The sequence below is a fragment of the Phaseolus vulgaris genome, chromosome 1 (genome assembly GCF_051622355.1).
Source record: "Phaseolus vulgaris cultivar YP4 chromosome 1, ASM5162235v1, whole genome shotgun sequence".
Classification (NCBI taxonomy): Eukaryota; Viridiplantae; Streptophyta; class Magnoliopsida; order Fabales; family Fabaceae; genus Phaseolus; species Phaseolus vulgaris.
Genome location: NC_143498.1, coordinates 48,522,077 through 48,550,023, shown reverse-complemented (window position 1 = coordinate 48,550,023; position 27,947 = coordinate 48,522,077). Strand labels below are relative to the sequence as shown.

Here is a 27,947-nt window from a genome sequence, read left to right as displayed (position 1 = left end):
ATTTTATCTTCATTTACTTTTATTAGAATTATACGATCAAAGATTGCGAGATTTTAAGTACACTGCTGCGCATAATGATACAGCAAGTGTTTGATGATAGTAATAGTTTTTGTGCTGTCATCAGTAAAACAAATTCTGTTCTTTCCTTCTCTATATAGGAAGGAGTGATTGGTATTTGTTTGCTAGTTTCTGTGTTTTTTACCTTCACTACTATTACTAAAACAAAATTCTATATTTCAAAGGAGATCTACTCTCTACAAGTCCTTCATCTTTATAATCTACTATGACTCCCTCGTGAAACCTTTTGTCACAAACTTTTAGGCTTTTGGTGACTCTCGAATATTTACATCTATCTGTGTTTCACCTGCATTGTCGCCTTGGAGACATTTGAAATGCACAAAGAGAGACTTGTGATGAATTAACACAAGTGACAATGTAGTAAGCATTATTCGATGCAAGATCCTTTCACTAGGAGGAGTTTCAATAAAGAAACGAGGATATATCTACTAAGTAGCTTGATACATTCGGATAAACTAGGAATCACTAGGAGGAGTTCCAATAAAGAAACGAGGATAGAGCTTATAAGTAGCTTGATACATCCGGATAAACTAGGAAGCTAACGAATCTTCCAAATATTAACCGTATAGCATACTTTATTTTTTTAAGGTTAGAATTTGGTCTCCAAGGATCCCAAAGTTCGGAATTCTGTTCGAACTGAATTCTGGTCTGTTTTTATCCGTTTATTGTTTTTGTTTTTTGGGATAGTAAAAACCAACTTAATTAACTGAAATGAATTTTAATTTGAAAATTAAAATAGTAATTTTCTTAAGTTTTTTTAGAAAGGATTAGTTGATAGAAGAATACAAGACCTTTTACTGTGATATTTATAAACATGAATAAAACAAAAGTGTATGTATATTTAAAATTAATTTTAGATAATTGTTATATTTTTAATTTTTGAACAGTTATGTATTTATTATTAAAATTTAAATGATTGTCATCAAAGTAGAAAAGTTGAATCTAAGCATTAAATTAAAGAATATTTAATAAAAATGTTAATTTTAAGTATTTATTTATCAAAATTTAATTTAAGATGATAGTTATAATTTTTTAAATTGTTTGTTTAAGTAAAAATTATGTGTTGTAAAATGTGAATTTTAGTATGATAAATTTAGTAAATAGTCTAAAATTAAAAATATGTATTGCGTACAAAAAAAATCCGTAAGACTAAGTTGAATGATATCATAACAGTATCATTTAAAAAGAACAATGACAGATGATATTGGAAAATAGCTAAAAAAGATTTTGTCATAAAAGTATGGTTTTTATAGGTTTTGCGTAAGTATTTTGTATGACAAAAATAATATTTTTACGGAGAGAACTAGCCAAGCCATACCTTTTTCCATACGATGAGATTATAGGTCACATCTGAGATTGGATTTTGCCGCATGCAAGTCTTCCTTTTGGATTCAAATTATCTTGTGAACATCAAGATTTTTTTTTAACATATTGTTGCACAAACAAGTGAAATGGGCACTCTTTGTAGTTTCCTTAATTAGTTTATGATAATTTCACGTGTCTCTAAAGAATTGAAAGTGGTATCAAAAACTGAAAATGGTATATAAATTTGTTGGACTATCAAAGATTGGGCTCTTGAATGAAGTGAGGGATTGCTTGAGCATGAAAATTGTAAACAATAAGTCAAAAAACTAATAAGGTTTGTAGGAAAAGTTGGTCACTTGAGTAATTTATTGGGCCTTTTTCAGAATTATGGGAGACTTGATTAGTTAAAATCTTACTTTTTATATGTACTATTTATGTCAACAAGTCTATTATTCTCCCTGCACCAGATCAATTGTGATCTCCACCCCCACCCAACACCTGTACAAAAAATATTTATTTTACTCTTAATCTTTTGAATATCCATGTCAACAATACAGATAAGACAGTTTTGGAATTGAGATGTATCTTTTGGATATGATCATCTGCTTTGGACACATAGAAATGCCTTCAGGATGCTAAGATCTAGAGGCTTTTTTTTCTCATTCTGGATGTTAAAATCCAGAAAAGGAGACAAGGACAATTTGGGATTTAAAAAAAAAATGATGGGTGCATATCACAATTGATCTGGTGCAGGGAAAATTAGTCTAAGTCCATCTATACCATCTTTGGGTCCATAATTATTTTTTTGTATGAGCATGTGAAGGATGTGTCAAAACTAAAATAAAATGGAGGCAATTTCTTCCTGCACGTTTACATTTTTCTTCCTCCTGCACCCATACATTCTTCCAAAATACCGAAATTACCCTTTACTCTTTTAGGTATTTTTGGAATAGTGGTTCCATAAGCAAAGGGTATTTCTGGAATAGAACCAGAAGACAAAAAATCATTCTGAAACACATTTTTATTTATTTCCAGATTGATAAATCCGAAATTTATAAAACATGTTCTGAAAAAATCTTCTGGAAATATTTAGGAAAGAACAATCCGAAAGTCATTTTTCGAAGGGAACAAAACAGATTTCTCTGAAAATGATGGGGTGCAGAAAGAAATTTGTAGAGGTCCATGAAGAAGTTGCCTAAAATGGATTATAGCAAAAGTTTGTCATTTAAGTACCTTACTGGTTTTTTTTGTTTTCAGAATATAGGAGACGTAATTAGTTCGAACATTACTTGTTATGTGTATTATTTATGACATATTCTAATAGTGTTATATTATTCTTAGGGTTGGAAATTCCTTTCACGAACATGTAAACGGACATCATTTAAGTAAGTTTGTGTAGCTTTTTAGAATTATGGAAAACTTGATTAATTCAAATCTACCGATACTATTTTAACGTCCATAAGCATCTTAACAACTCTTCAAAACTAGAAAAGTAAGGTTGGTGGGTAACTCACTTAGCCTTTTTTTTTCTAAATATAAAAAAATACAAAAATGACATACTATACAAGAAATATTTAGTTATTTTTTGAAGTTGTGCAACCAAGGTTTTATTTAGACTATTGTTTCTATTGTGACTAAATGTGTGATAATAGGATCGATAACTTGGTCACTTCTTAATGTATCTCATAGTTCTTATTTTACTTGATTTTGAGAAACTTTTTCATTGGCCAAAACCTCAATTCTCCAAATAGACTATCATACACTTAATCCAATTTTTTCAATGTACTTATTAAAATCATGATGAGAGTTTTTTTAATGCATAGAGCCCATGCAAACATAACACGTGAAATTATTTTAATTTCTCACAGCAAAAAGGGTTTTTTCTCTTGATTCCATATTATGATGTACACATAGCCATTACAGAAAACAGAGGAAGTATTATTTATGAATTTAAAAACTGTGTATTCTAGAAAAAGACAAAGGATATATAAATATATCCATGTAAAACCAGAATGCTGTTTACACAGTTACATAACTGCTGGTCTAACACAATCACAATCACACCTAAGAATAAAATTTCCAACAAACTGCACTTTCATGGAATTAACGGTCTTCTCATCCATAAATCCAGTATTGACCACACGTTATGAGTGTTGGCCCTTGATTGAACATCTTTAAATGTCTTACCTACAATATCAGAATACACAAGGATATCTATGTTCTTTTTCTTTCCTCTTTCAGTAAAGAATTTATTCCAACTTGTGTAAATAGCAATCACCAAGAAAAATATTGGAAGGTTCCTAATTATTTCGAGACCAAATTTATTGATTCAGTTGTGATGGTTATTATGTGTTCCCAGTATTATCCCTGCCCCATTCAAGTATTTATAGTATTTATTTATTTATGAACATTTCATCAACTCATTTTGTTGCTTCTAGTACCTCTCTTATATTGTGGTGGAAATTAGTCAGAAATAAGAGTTCGGAAACATGAGAATATTAGACCAAATTACCAACAAGAAAGTATTGTATAAATATATGAACATTATTGTTTGTGAAAACATAAGGGGTGTGTTTTTATGTGAATTTATTCCAATAATTCTTCTTCTTGATTTCATAAAAATATTTTTTTAAGAATGAATCATGAACACATGTTCACTGTACTGCATCTGAATTCAAAGTATAAAAACCTTACAATGTATCTTACTTGCTAGGTTGCTCCATTATTGTGCTAAGCTCAATGGCCCACCTTCCATTACTCCATATGTCTACCTTAACTCTTCTGTTCTTTTCCTTAGCCTTCGCCCATCACTCATTCCAGCTTTCGATTACATAACAAAAATTAAATTTGTAATTTCAATTTTAAATTAAATTTATTGGAATAAAATAGTGAATTTGTAATGAAATAATTTACTGTTCGATAAATAATATTTTATACCTTTTATATTCTCCCATTTTATAAAGAAAGAATGTTGTAATTCAAAATTTGGTTTTCCGCCCATTTGTGTGGTTGGGGACAGAAATAACAGAGCATCCCAACATTCAGTATAATCCCACTCTCACTTTCAACAATTATTGGGTGATGACTAAAGATAAATATTTTTCTCTTTTTTGATTGCAATCTTTTCCTAAAAGGCTCACATCATCACTCCTAAAATCTTCATGTTCTTTTCTGTCAAAGAGTTTCAGTACTGTTCCATAGCACAATGATTGATAGCTAACACTCCTCCACTTTTTTATTCAAGTTTTTGGATTTGTTATTAGTTTATCTAATTATTTAATCTATGTATATTGATTACTGTTTTGAAGGTTAGAGGAAGTTAAAATGATATAAAATAGAGTTACAATCCTTTATCCTCATTCATTTTCTAAAGTTAAATTAAATTTAAATTTATTTCTTAAATTACTCATTTTATAAAATTAAATTAAACTTAAATTTATTTTTTTATGATATTAAACTCTATCTTAGTCAAGTTTATTGAATTTATTATATTGTTTGTTTTTTTATTATCAGTATCTCAATCTTTATTAAAAAAATTCAAATCAAGCTTCTTATACCCAACTAGTTAGGGATCCAACCGACATTACAACACATTAGACAAAATAACATACCAGATCAAGATACAAGAGCCCAACAAATACAATTATATCAATCCTCCAAATGAATCACATTCTCAAAACAGGGCACAAGAGTCCAACAACTAAACAATATCTTTGCCCGCAAACAGAAGTACGCCAAACATTCAAGTGCCAAAACCAACAAACCGACCCTACGAGGAGGATAGAGAAACAAAAAAAATCTACACAAAGCACACCACAACTTCCAAATCTAGACAAATCGTTTAACATGAATCACCAAACATCAATCTCTTAAAACTCATACAACATAAAGATTTTAACACCAATTTGACCCTATCAGGAAGAAACAGAAGCCAAGAAAAGAAAACATGCACAAAACACACCACAACTTCCAAAGCTGGACAAAATGTTAAACATGAATCACCAAGCATCAATATCTCAAATAAGTCATACAACATAGAGGTTCCAAAAACCAATATGAGTAAGAGAAATCGATCAATCTTTCGTTTACCGTAACCCAAGACCAAGTCTTCCTTTATACTACAGTAAAAACCTTAACTAGATCTACTCGTCCATTCTTAAAAACAACCATATTCATATGATTCCAAATTTCACCTATAATACCTACCCAAATCCCTCCAACACTTAACAATAGCATGTTTAAAACCTATAGGTTTAAACATCTTAAAATGCATTTGTGCATGACAATGTAAAACCAAAGAAATCTCCAACCACTCGAGACGCAGTCCCCAAATTCTCCAAGAGACCCTACACTAAAAAAAGAGATGCCTTATCGTCTCTTCTTCCACACCACATAGGGGACACCGATCACACACTATAGAAATATCATGTCTCAAGAGATTGTCCTTAGTGACAATCACATTAGATAACACCTTCAAAGTCGTAAATTGCGTTGAGAGTAAGGTATTTAATGTCTAGAACTCCGCGAATAAGTCCTCATACACTACAGACTCCTCCCCCAAAGAATATCATAGGTTTCTTTCACAGAGAAGTCCGTAGATTCTACATCCCTCCAAAGCCATTTATCGGTCATACCTTCACACTCTCTTGATACCCTCTTGTTATCCAACACCAACAATAAAAGTTCAGTCAGTCTAAATTCTCACACAAAGAGATCCCTTCTCCAACTCAAATTCCACGACCATCTATTATTTCTCCAAACCCCAACTTGTGACAGAGTACGATCAATATCTAAGGAGATCGAGAATAAACTAGGGAAGTTTTTGCATTAAAGGAATATTGTTCACCCACTTATCCTCTCATAACCTAATTTATTTTCCATCCCCTAGTTCCCACCAACCTCTGTCATCAAAGTCATTACCGCACTCCTCTAAATTCCAAACTTTCTTAATGTCCTTCCACCATAATAATTCCTTACAATTTTGAGCTTGGGACCTTCAGCCCCTCCACCCACCATATTTATAATCTAGAATATCCTTCCACAAACTTCTCTTTTCAGACTTAAGTCTCCAAATTCATTTTTCCAAAAGAGCCAAGTTAAATTTTCTTATATCAATAACCCTTAAGCCACCTTTATCTTTCGACTCACAAACCTTGTCACACGCCACTCAGACACTTTTTCTGTTCTCTGAGCCTCATTCCCACAAAAAAACTCTTTTGTATCCTTTTCACTTTCTTCACCACACTAACCCGTATACAAAAGAAGGAGACGTAGAATAATAGTAAGAATGTAAACACAAATTTGATAAGACATATTCTGCCAACCATAAAGAGGAATTTCCCTTTCCAAGAGCTCAACCTACTTCGTAACTTATTGAACACTCCTTCCCAAAAAACATACATCTTATGATTTCTTCCTACCATCACCCAAAATAACTAAAAGGTGCCTTCATAATATCATAGTTAATAATATAGGCATAAACCATCGTCTGATTGACATTCACACCTACTCCACCAAACTTGTTATTGAAATAATTAACCTTAAGATCAGAGGCAAGTTCAAAGCACTTTAGAATTGTTTTCAAGGTCAAAACACTTTGAGTTGAGGCTTTACAAAAACAAGATGTCGTCTGCCTATTGATTAATTAATAATGACAGAGAAGATAAAAAGTGAATTAATTGTTGAAATTGTATTTTTTTATATTTTTTAATTTATTATTATTTTATATATTTATTATTAATACATATTTTTTTATTAATATTTTTAATAATAATAATTATTTTTAGTATATTATATTGTATAATTAATTATATTTATATTATTATAATATAAAATATTAATGAATTAATAATATAAAAATATAATAATTATAAACACATATATATATATATATATATATAATAAAATAGGTAATAATAATCGATTGTACATACTTTATTATTATTTATTTTATTATATATATGTTTTTAATAGTAACTTTAAATTTTTGCATAATTGTAAAGAAAGGACGTGAAATTTTTATTATCTCATTTTCTGCTTTTAATTAGTTTTTAATTTTTATGTTACAAATCTATCTTTATATTTAGGGGCCGTTTGTATACAGGAGAAAAGAAAAGAAATACGCTAATTAAAGGAAAGTTGGAAAAACAAGAAAAAAAAAAAATGCCTTTTGTTCTTTCAAATTTTCTTTGATGATTTGAAGAAATTTGTGAAGAAAGTAGGTATTTTTAAAAATTAATTATATATAAAAATTATATTTTAATATAAATATAAGTATAATGTTTAATATATATTTTTATATTATAATAAAATGAATAATTAAAATAATAAGTAAAAAGTAATTTAAAATTTAATTATTAATATGTATTTTTATTATCATTTATTAATTTTTATTTTTAAAGTTTTTAGATTAAATTACTTATAATTACTTTAAATTTATTATATCTATCAAACCACTCACAAATTTTCACACAATTATACATCACTCATAAACATCAATCTACTATAACCTACATCAATCCAAACAATTTCACTTTTTCTTTAAATCACTCCGAATCGACTCTCAAATCTCCTCACTAATCTAAATACAACCTTAAAAAGCGAAGAGTAACCTAGCTAGTATAGTTATCATCACCCTGACTTTATTATTCAAATTATTTTTAAAACAATTCTATGCTTCTAAATTAAAAAAATATTCATTCAATTGTATTTTTATATATTAGTTTTTGAATTCAATTTCTTAATATGTATTTTTAGCCCTAAAAATATGATTTACATATCTATTATTAAATTTTTATTTTATTTTTAACTCTCTCAAATGAAAGTCCTATTGATAGTGAAATTCACAAGTATTTGTGATATTAAATACTTGATTTAGTTTTCAAGAATTTATGATAGTAGTGATTTGTAATTTCAAGATTCTGGAATCTGGAGTGAAAAGTAATCAATAACACCAGTAATTCAAAATAGGATGGGGAGCAGCATGATTAACACTATGATTCAGTTTTTCCTTGGGAAAAGGAAAAATCTGCTTCTTTACAGCTTTTCATTTCACTGCAATTTCATTTCTTTCAAATTACGGCTTTCCACCAGTGTGAAATCAAATCAGGAGCCACTTCATATTAATTAACAATTATAAAGTTAGAATTAAACAACCTCAACCCCAGAAGACCATAATAAAAAGTTGACCTCTTTAAACTCAACTAAACAATCTCCAATGGGGTATTCAATGTTTTCACGACATCAATAATTAACATCTAAATTACAAGTCATAGGTTTTTTTTTATAAAGTTATTATGGGCTAAACATCGGATACTATGAATTTTGTTTTGTTTTAATTTTGAAGCAATAGAATTATTGTGTCTGAGATGGAAATAAAAATGCAGGAAAAGACAAATCTGAGAACTGAGATATTATTTAAATAAAGAGTGATGGGAAAGTTTGATCCTTTATTTAATTCCCACCATACCCTTCATGCATTGCACAGTACATTCTTCCATGTGTCTTTTCAACAATTTCGGTTTCATAATTGAAGAATTTATGTAGCAGTATTTATTTACACTTTCGAATTTTGATTTTATTGTAGTATGTATGGGTGGGTCCTGTCCGCACAAAGCAATCAGTGCCATTGCTGAAAACGGAACAGAGCATATTACTACGTCCTGTTCTGTTCTGTTCTGCATCTCTCTCTATAACCTTTCCACCCCAACCATTTCATCCCCGCTTAGGGTTTTTGTTTTTCCTTTTCTTCTGCTTCTCACTTTCTTTCTACTGCTTCAAGCTGCTGCGTCAATGTGCCATTCCATCTTCGCCTTTGCTTCTTCTTGCTGCTGCTACTGCTTCTTTTCGATCGCATTTGTTTCTTTTTGAATTCTCACTTGTCCAACCAATATGGATGCATATGTACGACTCTCTCTCTCCCTCCCTCTATGATGAACACTGTCTTCATATACCGTACATCTATACAGATTTCGGCCTTTTTCTTTTGCTGTTTGAGTTGTTTTACTTTTCAGCTGCTTTGGATTTTAATCTGTGAAAACTGGATTTCTAGTTCTAGTTCGTGTACTTGTGTGTGTGCGTGTGCGTGTGTGTGTTGGTTTTGGTTTTTTGTTTTTAATTCTTTTGGTGAGTTTTGGTATTGGGACCATTTTTTGGGGATGGAGATAGATCCTAAGTTAACAGGACCACCCCTTTCTTTAGTAATAGGGTAATGTGTTTGTGAAAAGCAACAAAAAACTGCCTCACGGCCTCGCCTGCCTCTGCATTTCTCCTGATCTGTTGATTGATTAGTTTCATGAACACTTTTAGAAAGATAAGAGAACAAGACCATGCTTCTCTGTTGCGATTCTTTTTGGAGGGGGGTTGTCTTTCTTAATGGTTTAAATAACAACATAGGGCTTCGATTTGAGTGTTTTTACTCGAGTCTGGGGTCCAATAAGAAACATTAAGGGCTGTTGTTAGGAGTAGCAGCCTGGGCATATTATGAATAGCAACTAGAAGTGTTATGTTTATCTTTACTTGAGTGTATATTTATTTGGTTCTGATTTTTTGCTTCTTAGGGTTTGTTTGGTGTGTGTGGGGTGGGAGGATTGTGGGAGTTGGAGGAAGGGGAAGGGAAAATAATGGGATTATGGAAAGTTAAGTAATATTTTTCCTTACACTCATTGAGATGTTGCATTGTGTGATATTGCATTGTCTTTCAATTCCGTTTTCTTCCCTTTTTCTTACTTATTATTACATTTTTTTTCATTTTATGTTTTTTGTTTGCTGATGCCTCCAAATGTCGGCCCTTATAGCAGGGTTTCAAATGTCAAGTAGCTGGTAAACAGAGTAGATGTACCATTCAGACTTCAATTTTGATCTGACTAAAGAATGGTTTGGATGCCGGGTTCTCTTTCCTTGAATTGTGATCTTATGGTGTCTGATATATGTGAAGTGAACTAGTTAGTAGTGAGATTTGAGCATTGCGAATCAACGTTCACGTGCTACCTCTATTATGGAAAAGTAACGTTAGCTGAATAATTAGTCTAGTAATGGGTTCATTCTCTGGCACTTGTGAAATAGTTGAAGCAGGGGAGGAGCTAAATACAAGGAAGGCTCCTGGGATTTATCAGTACAATTCTGAGTGTAGCACGTCTGAGAAAAGTCACAAACTTTCGGCGCTGAAACTGGGCTACAAGGATAATCTAGACGATGATATTAATAAGCTATTTGAATCAATTGCTGTTAAGTCTTCATCAAGGGATTTGGGTCTTCTGCAAGACGGTACAAGTCCTAGACTGAAAAGTGCGTTAAAAAAACCAATTACAATGGGTGTTCCTCGGTCCCCAAGAGTTGGGGCTTCTGGGCCTGTCAATTTGAAGCAAGCATTGAGAGACCTTTGCATATCTAAGGCATCGGAAATGGCCGCTATGAAGCGATTATCAAAGTCATCAGCTTCTCCAAGAATATCTGAAGTTGGGAAGATACATACATTGTACAATTCAGTTGTAGCTGAAACTAGTCTATCTGGGCCTTCCTCTGTTGAAAGCAAAGAGCGTCCAATTGAAGTAGCTCTTGTGCCAGGAAAAAGTAAGTCCCTTCCACTGGTGAAAACCTCTCAATCCTATCAAACTGCCCAAATCGCATCGTCGTCGAGCCGAAACATTCATTCGTCTCGGGAAATTGCTGTTGCTACTACTCAGTATGATTCTGGGATTTCATTGATACAAAGTGATTTGGCATGCCCATCAAGTAAAGTTGGAATTCAATCACAACGAGTGGTACCTGTTGAAACAGAAGAACAAGCATCTGCCTCTTCATCTTCTCTTCGTAATACAATTGGAAGCAAACTAGAAGAGGTGCCCAAAAATGCTTCTTCCCCTAAAAAGTTGGGCACTAAAGCATTTGTGTCAAATAACGGGAAGAAAGGTAGGTTGCAAATAGAATCTTCATCTACTTCTGTAAATGGCAACAGAGTTAACAAACTGCCACGCCATGCCCCCCGCACTGTTAAATCGGTCATCAAGAACAAAACTCTGACTAAGAAGAAACTAAAGGAGGATTCGGGTTCTGCTTTATGTGGTCCTATGCCCAATGAAGTTAAGAAGCTAGTTCCTGGTACGCCTAGGCTAATTTGTGAGAGATGTAGATGTGCTTTAGAAAATACAAGTGAAGAAAAAAACCAAGATGCTGTGGCATTGGACTCTACCAGTCCTGGAAATGGAGTAAGCTTGAATAATGTGCACTCTGGTTCAAATAAACTTGGTTTGGTGTCTACTGGCAGTAATAAAAGCAAAACAGTTGCAAAAGTCAAGAACTCCAAGTTGAAAGAGCAACTTGAATTTTCACAAAGTTCTAAAAGTAGTCAAGGTGAGTACAGTAGTAGTACAAGTACCAGTGATGAGAGCAATGTAAGTGGCTCAAGTCGTAGCACTAGGCCTCACATGTCAAAAGATGTCAGATGGGAAGCCATACGACATGCTCAAATGCAGCATGGAGTCTTGAGCTTAACACACTTCAATCTCTTAAAGAAACTTGGTTGTGGAGACATTGGGACTGTATATCTTGCGGAACTAATTGGCACAAGCTGCTTGTTTGCTATTAAGGTCATGGACAATGAATTTTTGGAAAGGAGAAAGAAAATGCCTAGGGCTCAAACTGAAAGAGAAATTCTAAGGATCCTGGATCATCCTTTTCTTCCAACAATGTATGCACAATTTACATCAGATAATCTATCGTGTCTCGTCATGGAGTATTGTCCAGGAGGAGATCTTCATGTTCTACGGCAGAAGCAGCTTGGTAGATGTTTCTCAGAGCCAGCAGCAAGGTAAGATACTAAGAGCAAGTGTCCAGTAATATGTTAGGATTTTATTTTCTATTTGGTCAGATGTTATATGCAACGACCCACCCACTAAAGCTTAGGCATTCAATAAATGATATGATGTCTCACTGCTCAAGTATTTCCTAGTATAAACGAATATAATTAATTTTCTCAATTATTCTTGTGATTATTCTCGTGTTACGTAATGCATATATGTCCTTATCTGGTGTATTAATATGTTTTAGACATGTTTCTTCTGTATGGTATATACTTTACTGCGGCACTATACTGAATATGATTCTGTGCGTTTTATGTTGCTGCTTTAATTAACAATGCTTCTGCACTGTTGCAGCCTGTTTAAGTAGTATAATCTATTTCCCTCGTAAATCATAACAGTTATGAAATAAACTCAGTAGTTTGTTTCACTTTGATTGTGCTTGATGATTACTTGGGAATTATCCATTCTTTGTTTGGAACTGTTAGATCATAAAAGGATTTGGATCCTTACCTGTTCACAAGAAATAGGATAAGTTCTGTTAAATAGATTTTAATAATTTATTGTGTTTTTTATTTAACTTGAATGGTTAAAATAAAAACCAACCAACCCATTGTCCCACTAATAAAATCGTATCCATGAGTTGGGGTTTACTGACCAGCTAGGCTTTTATTGTTATCTTCTCTATTTGCTATTGGTTGTGCAATGTGTCACATATTTCCTTTGCCCATGCTTCAGTCAGCAGTGTGATCTTCCTCTTGTATCCACCTACTGAATATCCATCTTCTCAATGCCATGTTTCTAAAACCTGGTAGTATTCCAATAGTCGGACCTCGATTCTTGATTGCTCTTTCTTTAGCGTTGACAAAGGCGATATTGTTTGAATTACTGATCATTATGATAATAGTTTCTTTCCACAGCATGAAGTGGTAACATCAATTGAATGTTTCTGAAACTTGCGTACATGTCTCGTGCAGGTTCTATGTTGCTGAAGTCCTTCTTGCGTTGGAGTACTTGCACATGCTTGGAGTTGTTTACCGTGATTTGAAACCGGAAAACATTCTTGTTCGGGAAGATGGCCACATTATGCTCACAGACTTTGATCTGTCCCTGAGGTGTGCTGTTAACCCAACACTTCTGAAATCGTCTTCTGATGTTGACCCTGCAAAAATTTCTGGTCTAAGTGTGCAATCAAGTTGCATCGAACCATTCTGCATCGAACCATCTTGTCAAGTTCCATGCTTCAGCCCAAGATTCCTACCTGCGGCTGCAAAAACAAGGAAATTAAAAGCTGATCCTTCTGCCCAGGTTAGATCATTGCCACAGCTGGTGGCCGAGCCCACTGATGCAAGATCAAACTCCTTTGTTGGTACACACGAATACTTGGCTCCTGAGATCATCAAAGAAGAGGGACATGGAGCTGCAGTTGACTGGTGGACATTTGGTGTTTTTCTCTATGAACTTTTGTATGGTAGAACACCCTTTAAAGGTTCTAACAATGAAGAAACATTGGCCAACGTAGTGATGCAGAGTCTCAGATTCCCTGACCACCCATTTGTTAGTTTCCAAGCAAAGGATCTGATTAGAGGGTTGTTGGTTAAGGAGCCTGAAAACCGTTTGGGTTCAGAGAAAGGGGCTGCTGAGATTAAACAGCATCCCTTCTTTGAAGGCCTTAACTGGGCCTTAATTCGTTGCACTGTCCCTCCAGAACTTCCAGACTATTATGATTTTGGAGTTTCAGACATGATTAACTCGCAGGTTAAGGGTGCTAAGTACTTAGAGTGTAAAGTAGGAGAGCGTGTAGAATTCGAGTTGTTCTAAAGACATTGCTTTCTATCAAGAATGGCATTCATGTTATGGATTCTCATTTATGGCTCCCTGTCGGTGTCGATATGCAATTTATTTGTAAGCCCTTAAAATAGCATTTTTGCGAATATGTTTTGTAACATGATTTCTTGCATTAGGAAGTTAGGAATTAGGAACTAGAAGGAGCCTCATGTCATATGGCAACTCGACGTTTAATAATCACATTCTCGAAGAATAAATATTCCAAAAAATAAATAGTCCCATTCCCATGTTGTGGATCACTTCCACTTTAACATGAGTCATGAGATGCAATTGCATAGCAAAATATAAGTTCGTTGAATAGAGCACGTAGCCACATTTGTAGTCACCACTTTTGTTTTTTCTTCAGGGTTTGAAAAAGGCAAATCATAGCTACTACAAGAATGATAAGCGGTAGAGCTTCAAATCTCCATTTCAAGATGCGTGTATCAATTTAGCGGTGAATGGTTATGAAAAATAAGCCAAGTAATCTTTGATTTTGCCACTGTAGGATAAGGATCGTTGTGCTCTCCGCAGAAAACACCAAGAAATCTAAGAAGGAGGCTCCTTTCCACAAGTTCATCGCATAACAGCATTTTAGCCTTTAACAATGAACAATAATAAATAGTTTAGTACTAATTCCACAGCCTTTAAACTTAATTTTATATTGGGTCACAGAAACATAAACTTTTATTACTTCTCGAAGGAAAACATAAAAATCAGCAGTATTCGTTAACAATAATCAATCTGTTACAGTTAGTTAGGCATTATGCAGATTAAAAATTCTGCTCTTTAGCTTCGCTTTCTCTGATATAAAAACTAATTTACATGTAAATGGTCACTCAATGAACGAGATTTGAAATTTTCACTACGCATATTCATACGTGCTTTTCTCTGATTCATTTTATTAATCTTATACTTACGGAAAAAACTAACCAAATTTATTCTCTAGTCTGGTAGATTTTGTTCTTGTTAGGGAGATGAGATCTAGAGATCTATTGAAGTCTTCGTCTTCCTCCTTCGGTTGGACAGATTGTTAGGGTTTCACTGGGATCCTTCCCGCACCTTTGTGCTACTCCTTCGTCTCTCAGTCTCAGGTGAATGTCAAATGGGGAGGTACCTGCATAAAGCGCTCCGACGCTCAAGTCAGTAAAGAGTCTTCGGTACCCGGGTGGGTGTACAGTAATAATAACGTAAATTCCTTGGAATGTGTGCTATTTATATTATTTTAATAGGCTTACCTCATTGAGTGGATCACACTTATGGTTACATTACCTAATTCTTAATGGTAATTTAGCTTCACTGACCTTGGTTTGAGCGTTAATGGTTATATATGTTGGTCGACCTGGCCGTGCATGGTGTGTCGGTCAGCTCGGTCAGAGAGATCGAACCACGCCTGTATGTCTCGGTCAACTCGATCAGGGAGACCAAGCCACGTCAGCGTATACAAGGACATATTTCATGCTCAAAATGTATAATTTTCAATGTGATGTGATAGTTATATCCATTAGTAATATGAATTAAGTAGTGTCTATAAATGAAAAAACAAATCATACAAATCAGTTATAGAAAAATAAAGAGATATTTTTTTATGTCTATTCATTAAAGCATTTTTATTATTATTTGAGTTCTCCTTCGAATTGTCTAAAAACGTTACCATTTTATTTTCTTCGCTTCACTTCACTTGCCGTCTCTTTCTTCTTACAATGGAGGTCTCAGACGACGACGACGGTGGCCACGTTTTCCTTGTTTGTACTAACACCGATTCAATCCAAGCAGCCGAAACCCTAAACAATGAGATTCTCGTGTCCACAACCGATATCCTCGCTTGGGATCTCCCAACGATTCTCACTTTTCCGACGATTAAAGTTCAGGCACATCCCAATAGGTTCGTTACTTTCCTCCCTACACTTTTTCTCATTGAACTGAATTTCACTTAGCTTATCCCTCCAGTGTCGATTAGTTTCCAATTGTTTTCATTCTGCGTGCGGATTAACAGGCTCATTGAACAATCTTTGTATTTCCGCGGCCTCCTCAGCGGGAACTTCAGGTACAAAATATGTTAACCTTACACTTTGTTTTTCTATCTTCCTCTTCGTTGTTTTTACTTTAAATTGATCTCGGGAATCTGCATGCATACACCGTGCTTATTGTTACTCCTGCAGTGAATCATGCTTGGGCTCTATCTCTATCAATTGGAATGTGAGCGAATTTTTGCAAATTCTTAAGCATATGTGTGACTGCGTTTTGGATATTACGTTGGATAATTTCTTCCCTCTTTATGAGGTATGCTGTTGGTAGGAATGGAGCTGTTGGTCAGGCAGTGCGGACTCCTTATTTTATTTGAGAACTTTGCGTTTTGTAACTAATGTATTTACCATTTGACAGTCTGTTGGCTGATGCAGTTTGTGTTTTTGTTGTATGTCTTAGGGTGCGCTTTATTTTGGAGTGGAGTCACTTCTCTTGAAGTGTGAGGTGTGGCTTTCTGAGGTGCTCTCACCCGAAGGATTTCAATCTACTCAAATAAAAATGGAGGACTTGATCCAAATTTGGAAATTTGGTTCAGATCGCGGTAAAATGTTATTTTTTTTGCTGGCAATGATTAACTTGCTCGTCTGATTTTTTTTCTCTCTTTCACTTCTGCTATATCATCACATGGTTCGTTCTCACAGTTTTTTTCTTTTTTTTACGGATTTGCTTTTGCAGCAAGCGACTATGTCCTGCACTTATGTATGGGCTACCTAGCAAGAAATTTTGTATGTACTCAACTCTTTCGCTAGAGCTTGTGTGTGCAATAAACAGCTATCTCAAGCTTTGAAATGGTTGTTGAATTGTTAATAATGCATTGTTGTGTCTTTGCCTGCCCATAAAATAAATCTTGTGAGGTGCATTTACATATCTATTGATTTTGATTGGACTCTTGATAATGCTGAAATGCATGTCCAAGTCTTCATACATTTTTACATTTGTATCCTTTGGTGACAATTTCGTTAGAGTTGATTTTCCAGGGTATGTGGATTCCAAAAGCAAGATATCACTGAGAATTGAAGTGACATCTATACCCTTTATATAATGCTTTGTGTTTTGTCTTGTGTGTGTTATTTACTTTGTGTCCTCATGATATGGTGTCATCAAGTTTCATTTGTTTATATTGCACTGTTCAGACTTGAGAGCAATATCTTGTATTTGTGTGAGGTTATTAAAAGTGAACTTCGATTGCTAAAGTTCTGATAATTGATACTATTTTCATTAGGATAAAAGATAAAAGGGGATACGAAAGGCAATAACCCACTTACGTCTGTATATTTCAAGTGAGCTGGTTTCTTTTGCTAGTTTGTTGGGTAGATACAATTTGAAGTTCATGTAGTCGGTAGTTAATTTGCATCCTCATCGTTATTTATTATCTTTAATTTGGGTTACTCTTTACTTTTAGGTGTTTATTTGTGTGTAGTATAAATTATTGGGTCTTGCTAACCAGTCTCCTAACCTAGGGGCACTAGTCGAGGAATTAAAAATCACCTGAGAGCGCATTAAAAAGTCATATAGGAGCACATTTCTCTTCATCTTAATAAAAATACTTTCCTTCTTAATTTCTTAACTAGTGCCCTAAAAGCATTTGCCTAAATTATTTAGTTTATATTAATAATCTTTGGTGTTGTGACCGCCCTGCTATCTGCTATCGTGTTGTAGCATTTCTGTGGTTGGTTGCTCTGGGCCACTATTCATGGTTTATAACTATGAATTTTATATTATTGTGTAGGTACATACAGTGATATAAAAAAGGATGTTTGTATGGATCCTCTATCCTTGCTAGTTAAGGAGAGAAAAGGAAAATTAAAATAAGGAAGCAAGAAATTATTTTATTGATATTAATTCTGCTTGGATAAACAGTGAAGAATTAAAGACTTTCTACCTAGAATCTGGATGAGCGTCTCCAATATTGGCTTTGGCGAGCCTGTCTAAAAAATACTTAAATACAAGACTACGAATACAAACTTTTCAGCTCCCCTAGTTCACATATTTATGCATGTTCTCCTGATGCTTTTGGAAATTTCAATTTTCATATATCAGTTGGGTTTACTTCTTTTCTTAGTTATGGAATCTGTAACTGATACAGTAGATGCTTTGTTATGCTTTAAAAGTAGTCAGGGGATACAAACATATATATATATATATATACTGTGCTTTTTCTAAGCTTAATTTTTTGTTCATTTTTTTTAATTCTTAGATGTTTTTTATATATATATTTTTACTTTTCTTGTTTCACAGATGTGGGCAAAGCATAGCAATTTTTTTGTTAAACTTCCATTTGACCTGCTGTTATCTTCTGTAAAGCACCCTCATTTGACTGTTGACAGGTTTGACTGATTTATACATGAAATGATTTCATTCAAGACTACATAAATTTTAGATTCTAATGCTGTAGTATCTTGACAGTGAACTGCATCTTTCTGATGCACTTCTTCTCTGGCTTGAAAGTAACTTGGAAAATTTGGAGAGGCCAAGCAAAACTGAAGACAATTGCAACGGAATTTTGAAACAAGTGAGGTTATATGGCTCATTATAGATGTAAAGGCCTTGGATAATTTATAATGGAAATAGTCTTGGGAAAAATTACCAGTGTATATAGTCATGCCAAATCCTATTGTTTGCATCTTCTAAACAGAAGGATGTTGCTTCACTATGTTGCTGCAACCAGAATATCGTCAACAATGTGCTATTCATGGTCATGGTTACTTTTTATATTATAGGAGAAGATGGAAAAGTACTATTCCGAATAATTGTGAGATGTTATGCAACCCTCACTCTCCTCGTGTCACTAATTAATCTAGGTCAAATACTGGTAAAATACAAATAGTGCAAGCTTAACCGACAACACAATTACCATAATAAACATTAAGAATCCTAATAGGGCAATGTAGTTGATGGACAAGTCCCTTAGGCTCTTTAGGAAAAAGAGAAACTACTCCAATCATTACACCTTTAGTAACACTTACGTCCATCTCTCTTTTATTTTCCAGACCTACAACCGCCAAAGTCAAACAGTGAGTGATAACTGTACTGTCTGACATGCCGATCCGTGTCTTAAATACCGACATGCCGCCATTATGATGTCACGTGTCGGCATCTCGACCTATTGACAAGTAATCATTCAAGTCAATCAACTTGTCGGATTATTGCATAATTACTTCATTAGCGATAATTAGGTGTAAATTAACTCTAGAATCATGATTAAGGAGATGTTGGGCCTAGATTGAACTATCCGTATGCATAGTAGCCCAACTCAGGTAATATAAATAGGTGTATACACTAAGGAAAAATCTAACCCCCCGTGACTGTGATAAAGACCGTGACGTAGACTGAGATGGAGACTGAAGACCAAGTACAAAGGAAGACAAGGAGAAGGGAGAGACCATAGTAGTGGTAATCACGTGGGTTGATTTGTCCTTGATAACAACCATATTTTACTATGAAGGAATACTCATAAAATATGATTGTTAAACAATTGTTCAATTCAACTTTCAAAGATATTTAGGCTGAGTAAATGACACTAGCACTCCCGGTAGTTTCTTGAGATTGCACATAACTCCCTACTTTTACACTGTTCATTATAGCATTCCTCATACAGTATAATGTATTTAAAATAATTAAGGGTTATCAGTGTAATGTGTTTCAAACAATTAAGGGGAATTGGTGTAGGGATGCATAAATGAGGGATATTAGGAGAAATTTACAAAATCTCAATAGGTGTTTGGTTACTATAATTTACTCAGACTTTTAGAAGGTGATTTGTACGTTCCTGTAATGTAATTTGAATAAGGGAGGATTGGTGTAATTTAATCTCATAAAAAATTGTGTAACAAATATTGAAGACTGTGTTGGTGTAAATTTTTTTACCGATGCATACAGAAAATAACAAGCACTTACAGAAACTGAGGGGTTTCAAATGCTGCAACATGCTCCTTTCTGTGCCTCTCACCTCCAATGCTTACTCTAAAATGATGCTCTAATGTCTCCATACTCCTCTTCTAATACCACACACCTATACATAGTAATCCCACAATATATATATATATATATATATATATATATATATATAAATTTTTGAGCTGATTTTTGGATAATGTGCTCTTTAATTTGTACATTGATCCGCATGTATGATGTAATTATATTCTCATTAGTATGATGCAAGTGTAAGTATTTTATCATCTACTTTATTTTGAGAAATAATTATGAATCAATCAAGGTCTTAAAAATATGTTTAATATTTTTGCACCTGAATTCTTGCTTTGCCGTTGATGACAATTTAGCCATATGCTTCCATATCATCTGTGCTTAAATGTCATAACATTTTGATCTTGATTCCTACAGATTCGTGTGGGCCTTTTGCCTTTGTGGTTTGCTCTAGGTATACCATTTTCTTGAGCTTTTACATGAAGCACTGAACAGTCTTTATTCTTCATGCAGAAATTCCTAGATGCTGTAAGGTAATTTTTTATTTGTTTAACAGGAAAAAGAAACTCTTTTTATTTTAGACAGCTGGCTGAGGAAAGCCTTGATTCAATTTTCAGACTACTGAATATTGTTCCTATGGGTTCACTAGATACTTTCAAGTATAGTGACTTGCATCATCTCAGGATTAGGTTGACAGAATATTCAAAGGTACTTCTTCTAATACTTGAAAGCTACTCAATTATTTTGGCTTTGATAATTATGTTTCTTAGCTTAAGATTATGAGCTTTTAATGCTTTGCGTTTATGGTACCAGAAAAAAAAAAAAAAAAAAAAGTAAAGAGAACAGCCTACTATCTTGTATGAATTTTGTTTTAATAATTATTGGCTAATAATTAAGATTGCCTCTTTATGATCATTTTTAACTAGAATTAGAGAATGAACAGGTAATTTCCCTCCATAGCCCATACAACTTGAGTGCAAAGGATATATGTCAAAGATGATACAAACCAAGGATCATTGACACAGAAAATGAGGGGCATGTTGCATGTCCGACACCTCACTGACACGACATGCTCTTGACATGAGTTGGACACACCTTCGCAATGTCTAATTTCTAAATAACAAAAAAACTATTTAGCTTATTTGTCACTTGAACTAGAACTATGAGACTGTTTTTCAATGATTACGAAGAAGGTCACCAACTCTAGACTAGATCTTTTACTTTTGAAAAAACTAAAAGATGCCTCCTATTATAGCATTTTTTTAGGCTCATTATTGTAGGACCTAACTTGTTGTAAGAGATATGTTTCATCTTCTCGTCTTAGGATTTTTTTTTAAAGACTGCATTGAAAAATGACTTCTCACTCCCTCCTATCTTAGTATTCTTTTTGTGAAGGTTATTTTCATATGAAAGTTATGAATCTTAACTTTATTTTTATAAGGTGAATTATAATTTTTTTAATTTGATTCTCAACATGTGTATATATGTGTGGTATCACAATGTCCTATATTTTAGCATTATTTGCGTTCCTGTGTTAGTGACATATTTGGTGTCAGTGTTAAAGTCAATACTTCATAGAAACTATCATTTATTTCTTTTGATGGTATGGAAAAAAGTACAAATTGAACATGATGAAGTTATTACTTGACCAGATAGGCATTTAACTATTATTGTTGTGTAACTTTCATGTTTTGACTTTGCAAGTCAATGTTTTGTTAGTTATGATTGGTTCCTTCTGATTTATGGTTTCAGTATTTGCAAGTGCTATTCAAATGCATCATGTTATCTTAGGCCCGTTTGGATGATTTCTTCATAAAGATTTTTAGGAGAGAAAAATATGAAGAAAAAAAAGGAAATTGACATCTTCATAAGTAAAAATTAACTTGTGTATAATCTAATTTATGGAGGCTCTCTCATATAACTTCTCTAAATTTTTATTTTTAATTTGTTCCTAAGCTAGTTTTAGCTTATGGATAAGTCAATTTCATTTTTTTCTTAATATTTTTCTCTCCTAGACTAGATGTTCTTATAGAGAAGCTTGTCCAAACAGGCCCTTAATATCTGAGCCAAATTGTCTTATAGATGTTTGCATGGAGTCTGTGATGTTATATTAGGAATGATATCATGCTTTTGTAACATGAATTTCCATTGCATGCAGAAAATGGACCTTTCTGGTTGCCCGCAAATAACATCTACCATACTTCGTCTGTCACTCATCCCTCAATCATATTTAACAGTTCCCATGCAAAAGAAGATTATAGAAAATTTATTTATTAATTGTGAACATCCTGTAAGAGATAAATGGGTGTTCCCCCAAAATCTGTCAGAAGAAACCTTGAGCTTTGAAGCAGTTCAGGAGGTGGATATGTCTAAGTGTCAAAAATTGTGTGTTGAACATGCTGTTGATTGCTTCCGCAAGTCCTTTCCTTCTTTAAGAACATTGAAAGCAGGTTATCTTTTGAATATTGGGACAATCAGTTTCCTTCAATTATTGGAGAAATGTCCCTTGGTTTCTGAAATTGACTTGACTGTTGATATTACCCCACTGATACCAGCATCAGTTACAGTTTTATCCTCTAGTCCTGCTGAGATACAACCAATACCAGAGAAGACTTCGAGTGTTAAATATCAAGCAGTGCAAATCATGTTATTTAATGAATTTGGACCTCCTCTTTCTAATGTTACAAAGCTCACATTGGAAGGAAGAACTGATGTCAGTGGTAGGAGGTTTTTCTGGTGAAAAGATTCATTTTGATTTTTTTTTTTGTAGTTTATGTTTTTATCCATGTTAAGTTATGTTAATTATTTTTCCTGACAGATTTGGGCCTCCAGTACATCTCCAAATTATGTGTTTCATTGTGTCACCTGAATATTAAAGGATGCATTTCTGTCACTGATATTGGCATATCAGATCTCATATCCACGAGTAAAAAACTTAATTCAATTGTGGTTTGTGATACTTCATTTGGGGTAAATTCAGTTCAAGCTCTTTGCTCAGCTATTTCTGATAGTGGCAACATCTCTCTGCATTCTAGAGATAAGCGTTTGAATTCAGCGGTGTCTAATTTTGAAACATTGCATATTGGTGGCTGCCAGGGTAAGTTGTATTCCTTTTCTTAGTTTATTTGAGTCAACTTCCAGGAATCTGGAAATGCTTGACTCATAAAATTTCAAGAAATTCACTTAAAACTGGCTGCAGATGTTTTTGACATTCCTAAGAAGCTAGGGCATTGTGTGACTTGGATAAAGTTTTATGTGAACGGAACGATGGAGTGATAAATGATAATGGTTAAACCTTTTATTTGTGTGAAAAACCCAGATTTCCCTTGATGTATGTATTTGATTTTGATACAGGCATACATTAGTTAGGTTACAATTATGCTACTATTGCTTTGGATCACCCTTATGACCTCTTCATATGCTAGGTGTTCAGTCCACCAATTTTTTGCTTTATTTCCAAGCTTTTGTCTAACTTTTATGGTAAAAGAAGTCCCTTTAGTGATGACCTCATGAATCATTTATTGTTTAAATAAAATGTATGTAATAGGAGACCAAATCATGCTTTATAATTGAAAACAGCTTGTACAGGACCCAGTACTGTTGTTGTGAGAAGAGTGTTGTACATTTTTATAAATTTCAGTTTTACATTAAAAAAAATGATAAATCGTTGTTTTGTAGGTGTTTCTAAGTCATCTCTAATAGAGCTTATGTCTCAAACACAAGTTTTGAAGAGTTTATGCCTGAGAGGAACTGACCTGATTGACCAGGCACTGTATAACTATGTAGGTTCTTCCTTGGAGATGCTTGATATTTCAAATACAAAGGTTTGTTGTCAAGTTTATGGAAACTTGCATGCTTTGTCTTTATCTTTGCAGTTGGCAATAGAAGTTGCTGATATTATTTTACTGAAACTTTAATGTTAGTTGAAGTTTAAGGTGAATGCTTGCTTGCTCCATTCTAATGTACAACAGCAAGTTTATTTCGGTCTGTAGATGGTAGTCAAGACTTGCTGGGCCAGTTTCAACCTAAAATAACCACGCATGATGCATATGTATATGCCTCCTTTAATTGTATAAACATTGGCTAATAAACAAGTTATATCCTTCTCATGTTGAATTCTAACTGTTGTTTCGGATGCATTTACTACATAAACATTATAAACCTTTGTGCTTGCTTCAAATTTTCTCGTTATTCATTCAATTATCCTTGTGTACAAATAATATTGTGTGCATAACTGATATATTTTATGCATATCATTGTACAATAATCTACTATTATATCATACAACATTCCCCAAGAAAATTTACTTGATATATTCAGGGTCATTTTGTGTTACTGTGACAATTTTTTATTGTGTTACTGTGACAATTTTTTATTGTGTTACAGTGACAATTTTTTATTTTGTGAAATTGCAGATTTCTAGGGCTGCATTAGCTTATGTTATTCAAGGAAATCCAAGTTTAAAGTGTCTGAAAGCAAGAGACTGTCGAAATTTGTTTCCTGGAGACAATTGTGCTGAAAAAAGAGAATCTGATTTTCCCTCTTTGCATGAAAAACTACACGCTGAGTTAGGAAAAATGTATAGATTGGAAGAGATTGAGTTTGGGTGGGGCTTTTCTTCCTTCTCTTTCATTTCTCTGGAACCTGCACTGATGTCATTAAAGGCCATCAATATAGGTTTAGGTGGAATGCTAGGTGAAGATGCTTTGAAACGGTTACCTGCAATCTGTCCCTTGCTAGAAACAATAATCCTTCATTTTCAGGTGATGATCATCTTTCCTGATATTTGAGGTTCTTTATTGCTCCCTAAAGAATATAGAAAAATTATTTCAATTGATCAAAGTTTCGAAAAACAGCGGAGAAACTGTTTCCTTTAGCTAATTTAGTGGTTAAACTTTTCATTTGGCATCTACACTCCATGAAGTTCCATCATTATTTCCTCCTTCAAGCATTTCACGACGAGTCAAGGTTTTCACCTTGAATTAGTTTCATCGGTTATAGCTAAAATGTTGTCTTTCTGATTCTTATTGTATCAATGTATAGGAGATGTGTGTGTCTTACATTGACTAATATACTTTACTCTATGTATAGTTGGGCTTTCATTTCTTAGATGCTGTATATCACATTTCTAAAATTTTGTTTGCTTTTCTTTTGGTTCTTTTACAGGTCATATCTGATATAATTGTGATGAACTTTGTTGCATCCTTGAAAAACTTGCAAGTATTAGCTATGTGCTATTGTTTTGGTGATATATCCATGTCAAGCTTCAAATTCCCGATGCAAAATCTTAGAAAGCTGAGGCTTGAAAGAGTAACCCCATGGATGACGAATGATGATTTGGTTGTTCTAACTCAAAACTGCAGAAATTTGGCTGAGCTTTCATTGCTAGGGTGTTCTCTTCTTGACGCAGGTTAGGATTAAATAGCGCAATGATTATTAGGGGCACCTGGCTTAATTCATAGCACATGATTTTGTATCATTATCGTATGGCTCTAATTTGAGGAAGTTGAACCCTCTATATAATATTGCAAACAGGAACATCCTCTGTTCGCCATTCTGCTGATTGTTTTGTTGTAAATTGCTACTTAGAATTCTATGGTGGTCGGTAACAATAGAAACAAAGAAAAAGAAAGATTAAAGGAGGGAGGGGACAATATAACAATTTGGTGAATTTTGTCTTGTACAAATTAAGTTATAGCAGAGTGGTTGACCACTGCTAATTTAATTAACTGGTAATCACTTGTATGTTTGTCAATGACTCAATGCTATTTCTCATTGCAGACTCTCTACCGATAATTTCGTGTGGATGGCCAGGCTTGGTTTCTATCCATTTAGAGGTTTGTTAATTTAGAAACACTTAGAATTATCTCTGACATGGCTATAACATTTTTATACGCAGACCTTTTTTTACGTAATATGAATATGTTGGCTTTATGAGTGTCCTGGAAACCGAGCAATATGTGTGTCTTGCAGCTGTCATCTCCTGGCCTAGAGAAATTTTGTAAGAATGAATAGTTTTCTGCTGGGAAGTGAAAGAAGAAATCGATCTCCCATTATTGGGAGCTCAAAGTTGTTCTGCTGAATTTGATGTGGAAACTGAGTACTATTCCTGTGATATGGCAATTATTACTTTTTTTTTTTACACATCAAATACTTATTGTTTAGAGGATGCATATGATCATAGTTCCCACATTGTTCATGAGTATGAGGAAGAGAGAAGTGGCATGGAAAGAGAGTCCTTACCTTTGTATTGCATTTAACAGAGACAGGAAAGAATAACAATAATAGTACAACTGTAGTACAGCTATCTACAGAATAATAATAAAGATAACTGATGCTAATGTCTCAACAATGAGATTTTTGGTTCTAAAACTTTAACATACTACCTACCCTCTAGGTTTCTGTAAGTAGATTTTAATTGCAAGTATGCTTGATTTTTAGGACTGTGGAGAAGTAACAGCTAATGGGGCTTCTGCTCTTCTTGACTGCAAAGCTCTTGAAGATATCCTGCTGAGACATAATGTGAGCTTTCTATACATTAAATTTTTTTTTACTAAAATGAAATGGGGCATTTTATACTCCAAGACATGGTATTTGAGAGCCCTGTTGTCAATTTACTGATTGGTGTACACATTATTCTTCCAGCAATATTCTCTGTTTCTATTTTTAAGGCCTCAACATTCCGATTGGTGATTATGTGAATCTTGATTCTTTCTGATGATCAAATAAGGACTGCACATATAAGATTATAAGTACAATTGGAAACACACATGCCATTCTTTCTGCTGAGACACCTTTTATTACGCATCTGAAGTATGAAATATACTTATGCGTCTTTGACTGTTGAAGATAATACTAAATTATGTTAAAGATCTTAATTATCAGCTTTTCACCCAGCTTTCTAAAAAGAAGAAGCTAACATCTGCTTTATGAATCCCTCTGGAGATCATATATTGAAAATTGAAACTGTAATCTACTATGCAGGGCCCTGGGCTATGCAGAAACTTCGTTTGTTATGCTACTTCAGAGGTTGCACTTTGCTTTTACGTGTTTATTTATTATTTTGTATTTTGCAAATGTGACGAAATTAATATTAGATGTTGTATATTCTATCATAACTAACAGATGCCATTGCTTCGAAAATTGTCACTGGATATATGCGATGCAAGGGAAGGTGATTTTGACATTCCAAATGTAAGTCATTGCAGCACCGTTCCTATGCTATAACTAGTTATTTTACCAGTTCTTGAGTTGTCATCATAATCTATGGAGAATTATTATAGATGTGCAAGTCTAGTGGCTGTAATTCATCCTCTCATTTCTCATCCATTCAGAGTTCCATTTTGTGATACAATTTATATTGAGTGGTAAATTTGAGCCAGTCATTATAAGGGCCGGTACATCTACAAGGGCACGATTGACTGAAGTATATGATTTAACCAAGGGATTTTTTTTATGTGCTGCAGTATGCAGGCAGATACTCTTTGAGTACCTTAAACATAGCTAGATGCAAATCTAAAAAATGTGCATTTAATCTCCCAGCGTCTACCTCAGGGGCTCGCAGTAGATCCGTGCATATCGAAACGCTGGTGCTCGTGTGGAACAACAGAGATCTAATCAGAACAGTGGTGAAGGAAAGACTTTAGTAAATACATGTCTGGGCATTAATTTGTGAGGGGTATCATCATCCTTTTCTCGAAGATGATTAGTTAGTTTTTAAACAAGTGGTTTGGTGGCAGGAAGTAAAATGCTTAGTGATTAAGATGGTCACTTGTGACGCTAAAAAGAAGATCGTCATTTGTTAGTTAATTAGTAAAACAAGAGGCAAAACGATGGTTATGTTGTGTGAGAGATAACTGTCCTTGTTATGTTTCTCTCATTTGTTTTAATTTTTTGAGCAAAGCGTCTTCAAAATTATTTACTTGCATGTTTGTTTTTTATTGATCTGAAGATAATTTAAAAAAAAACATTTTCAGTGAGTTTCTTTAA

At 33.8% G+C, this 27,947-nt stretch overlaps 2 protein-coding genes across 11 annotated transcripts; both read left to right on the top strand.

The window, feature by feature from the left end:
- The first annotated feature begins 8,863 nt into the window (after nucleotides 1–8,863).
- LOC137814551 (Protein kinase superfamily protein) lies at nucleotides 8,864–14,127 on the top strand. 2 transcript variants are annotated; one of them, XM_068617355.2, is made up of 3 exons: nucleotides 8,864–9,285; nucleotides 10,182–12,190; nucleotides 13,157–14,127. In XM_068617355.2, the coding sequence occupies exons 2-3, from the start codon at nucleotides 10,416–10,418 to the stop codon at nucleotides 13,998–14,000; spliced, it is 2,619 nt and encodes an 872-aa protein (XP_068473456.2). In that variant the 5' UTR covers nucleotides 8,864–9,285; nucleotides 10,182–10,415; the 3' UTR covers nucleotides 14,001–14,127. The 2 variants fall into 2 exon arrangements, with proteins under 2 accessions (XP_068473456.2, XP_068473457.2); XM_068617356.2 differs by having other exon boundaries at nucleotides 8,866–9,285; nucleotides 10,179–12,190.
- Nucleotides 14,128–15,564: 1,437 nt separating this feature from the next.
- LOC137814550 (ubiquitin-protein ligase) lies at nucleotides 15,565–27,947 on the top strand. 9 transcript variants are annotated; one of them, XM_090304662.1, is made up of 19 exons: nucleotides 15,565–15,891; nucleotides 16,003–16,053; nucleotides 16,169–16,289; nucleotides 16,434–16,575; nucleotides 16,710–16,759; nucleotides 18,273–18,361; nucleotides 18,441–18,546; nucleotides 20,376–20,491; nucleotides 20,576–20,666; nucleotides 22,117–22,678; nucleotides 22,777–23,055; nucleotides 23,637–23,782; nucleotides 24,374–24,721; nucleotides 25,125–25,368; nucleotides 25,740–25,795; nucleotides 26,400–26,480; nucleotides 26,943–26,987; nucleotides 27,084–27,152; nucleotides 27,513–27,947. In XM_090304662.1, exons 8-19 carry the CDS (start codon nucleotides 20,466–20,468, stop codon nucleotides 27,573–27,575), a joined length of 2,010 nt encoding a protein of 669 aa, XP_090160788.1. In that variant the 5' UTR covers nucleotides 15,565–15,891; nucleotides 16,003–16,053; nucleotides 16,169–16,289; nucleotides 16,434–16,575; nucleotides 16,710–16,759; nucleotides 18,273–18,361; nucleotides 18,441–18,546; nucleotides 20,376–20,465; the 3' UTR covers nucleotides 27,576–27,947. The 9 variants fall into 9 exon arrangements, with proteins under 9 accessions (XP_090160788.1, XP_090160787.1, XP_090160782.1 ...); XM_090304661.1 differs by having other exon boundaries at nucleotides 27,501–27,947; XM_090304656.1 differs by having other exon boundaries at nucleotides 27,425–27,947.

Excerpts from the sequence above, each read along its gene's own strand:
- LOC137814551 (XM_068617355.2), top strand. The coding sequence starts at position 10,416 with ATGGGTTCATTCTCTGGCACTTGTGAAATAGTTGAAGCAGGGGAGGAG. Across the intron at positions 12,191-13,156 it reads TTCTCAGAGCCAGCAGCAAG|GTTCTATGTTGCTGAAGTCC; the intron begins GTAAGATACTAA and ends TGTCTCGTGCAG.
- LOC137814550 (XM_068617352.2), top strand. The coding sequence starts at position 15,710 with ATGGAGGTCTCAGACGACGACGACGGTGGCCACGTTTTCCTTGTTTGT. Across the intron at positions 20,413-20,514 it reads GCCTTTGTGGTTTGCTCTAG|GAAAAAGAAACTCTTTTTAT; the intron begins GTATACCATTTT and ends TTTGTTTAACAG. Across the intron at positions 24,722-25,124 it reads CAATAATCCTTCATTTTCAG|GTCATATCTGATATAATTGT; the intron begins GTGATGATCATC and ends GTTCTTTTACAG.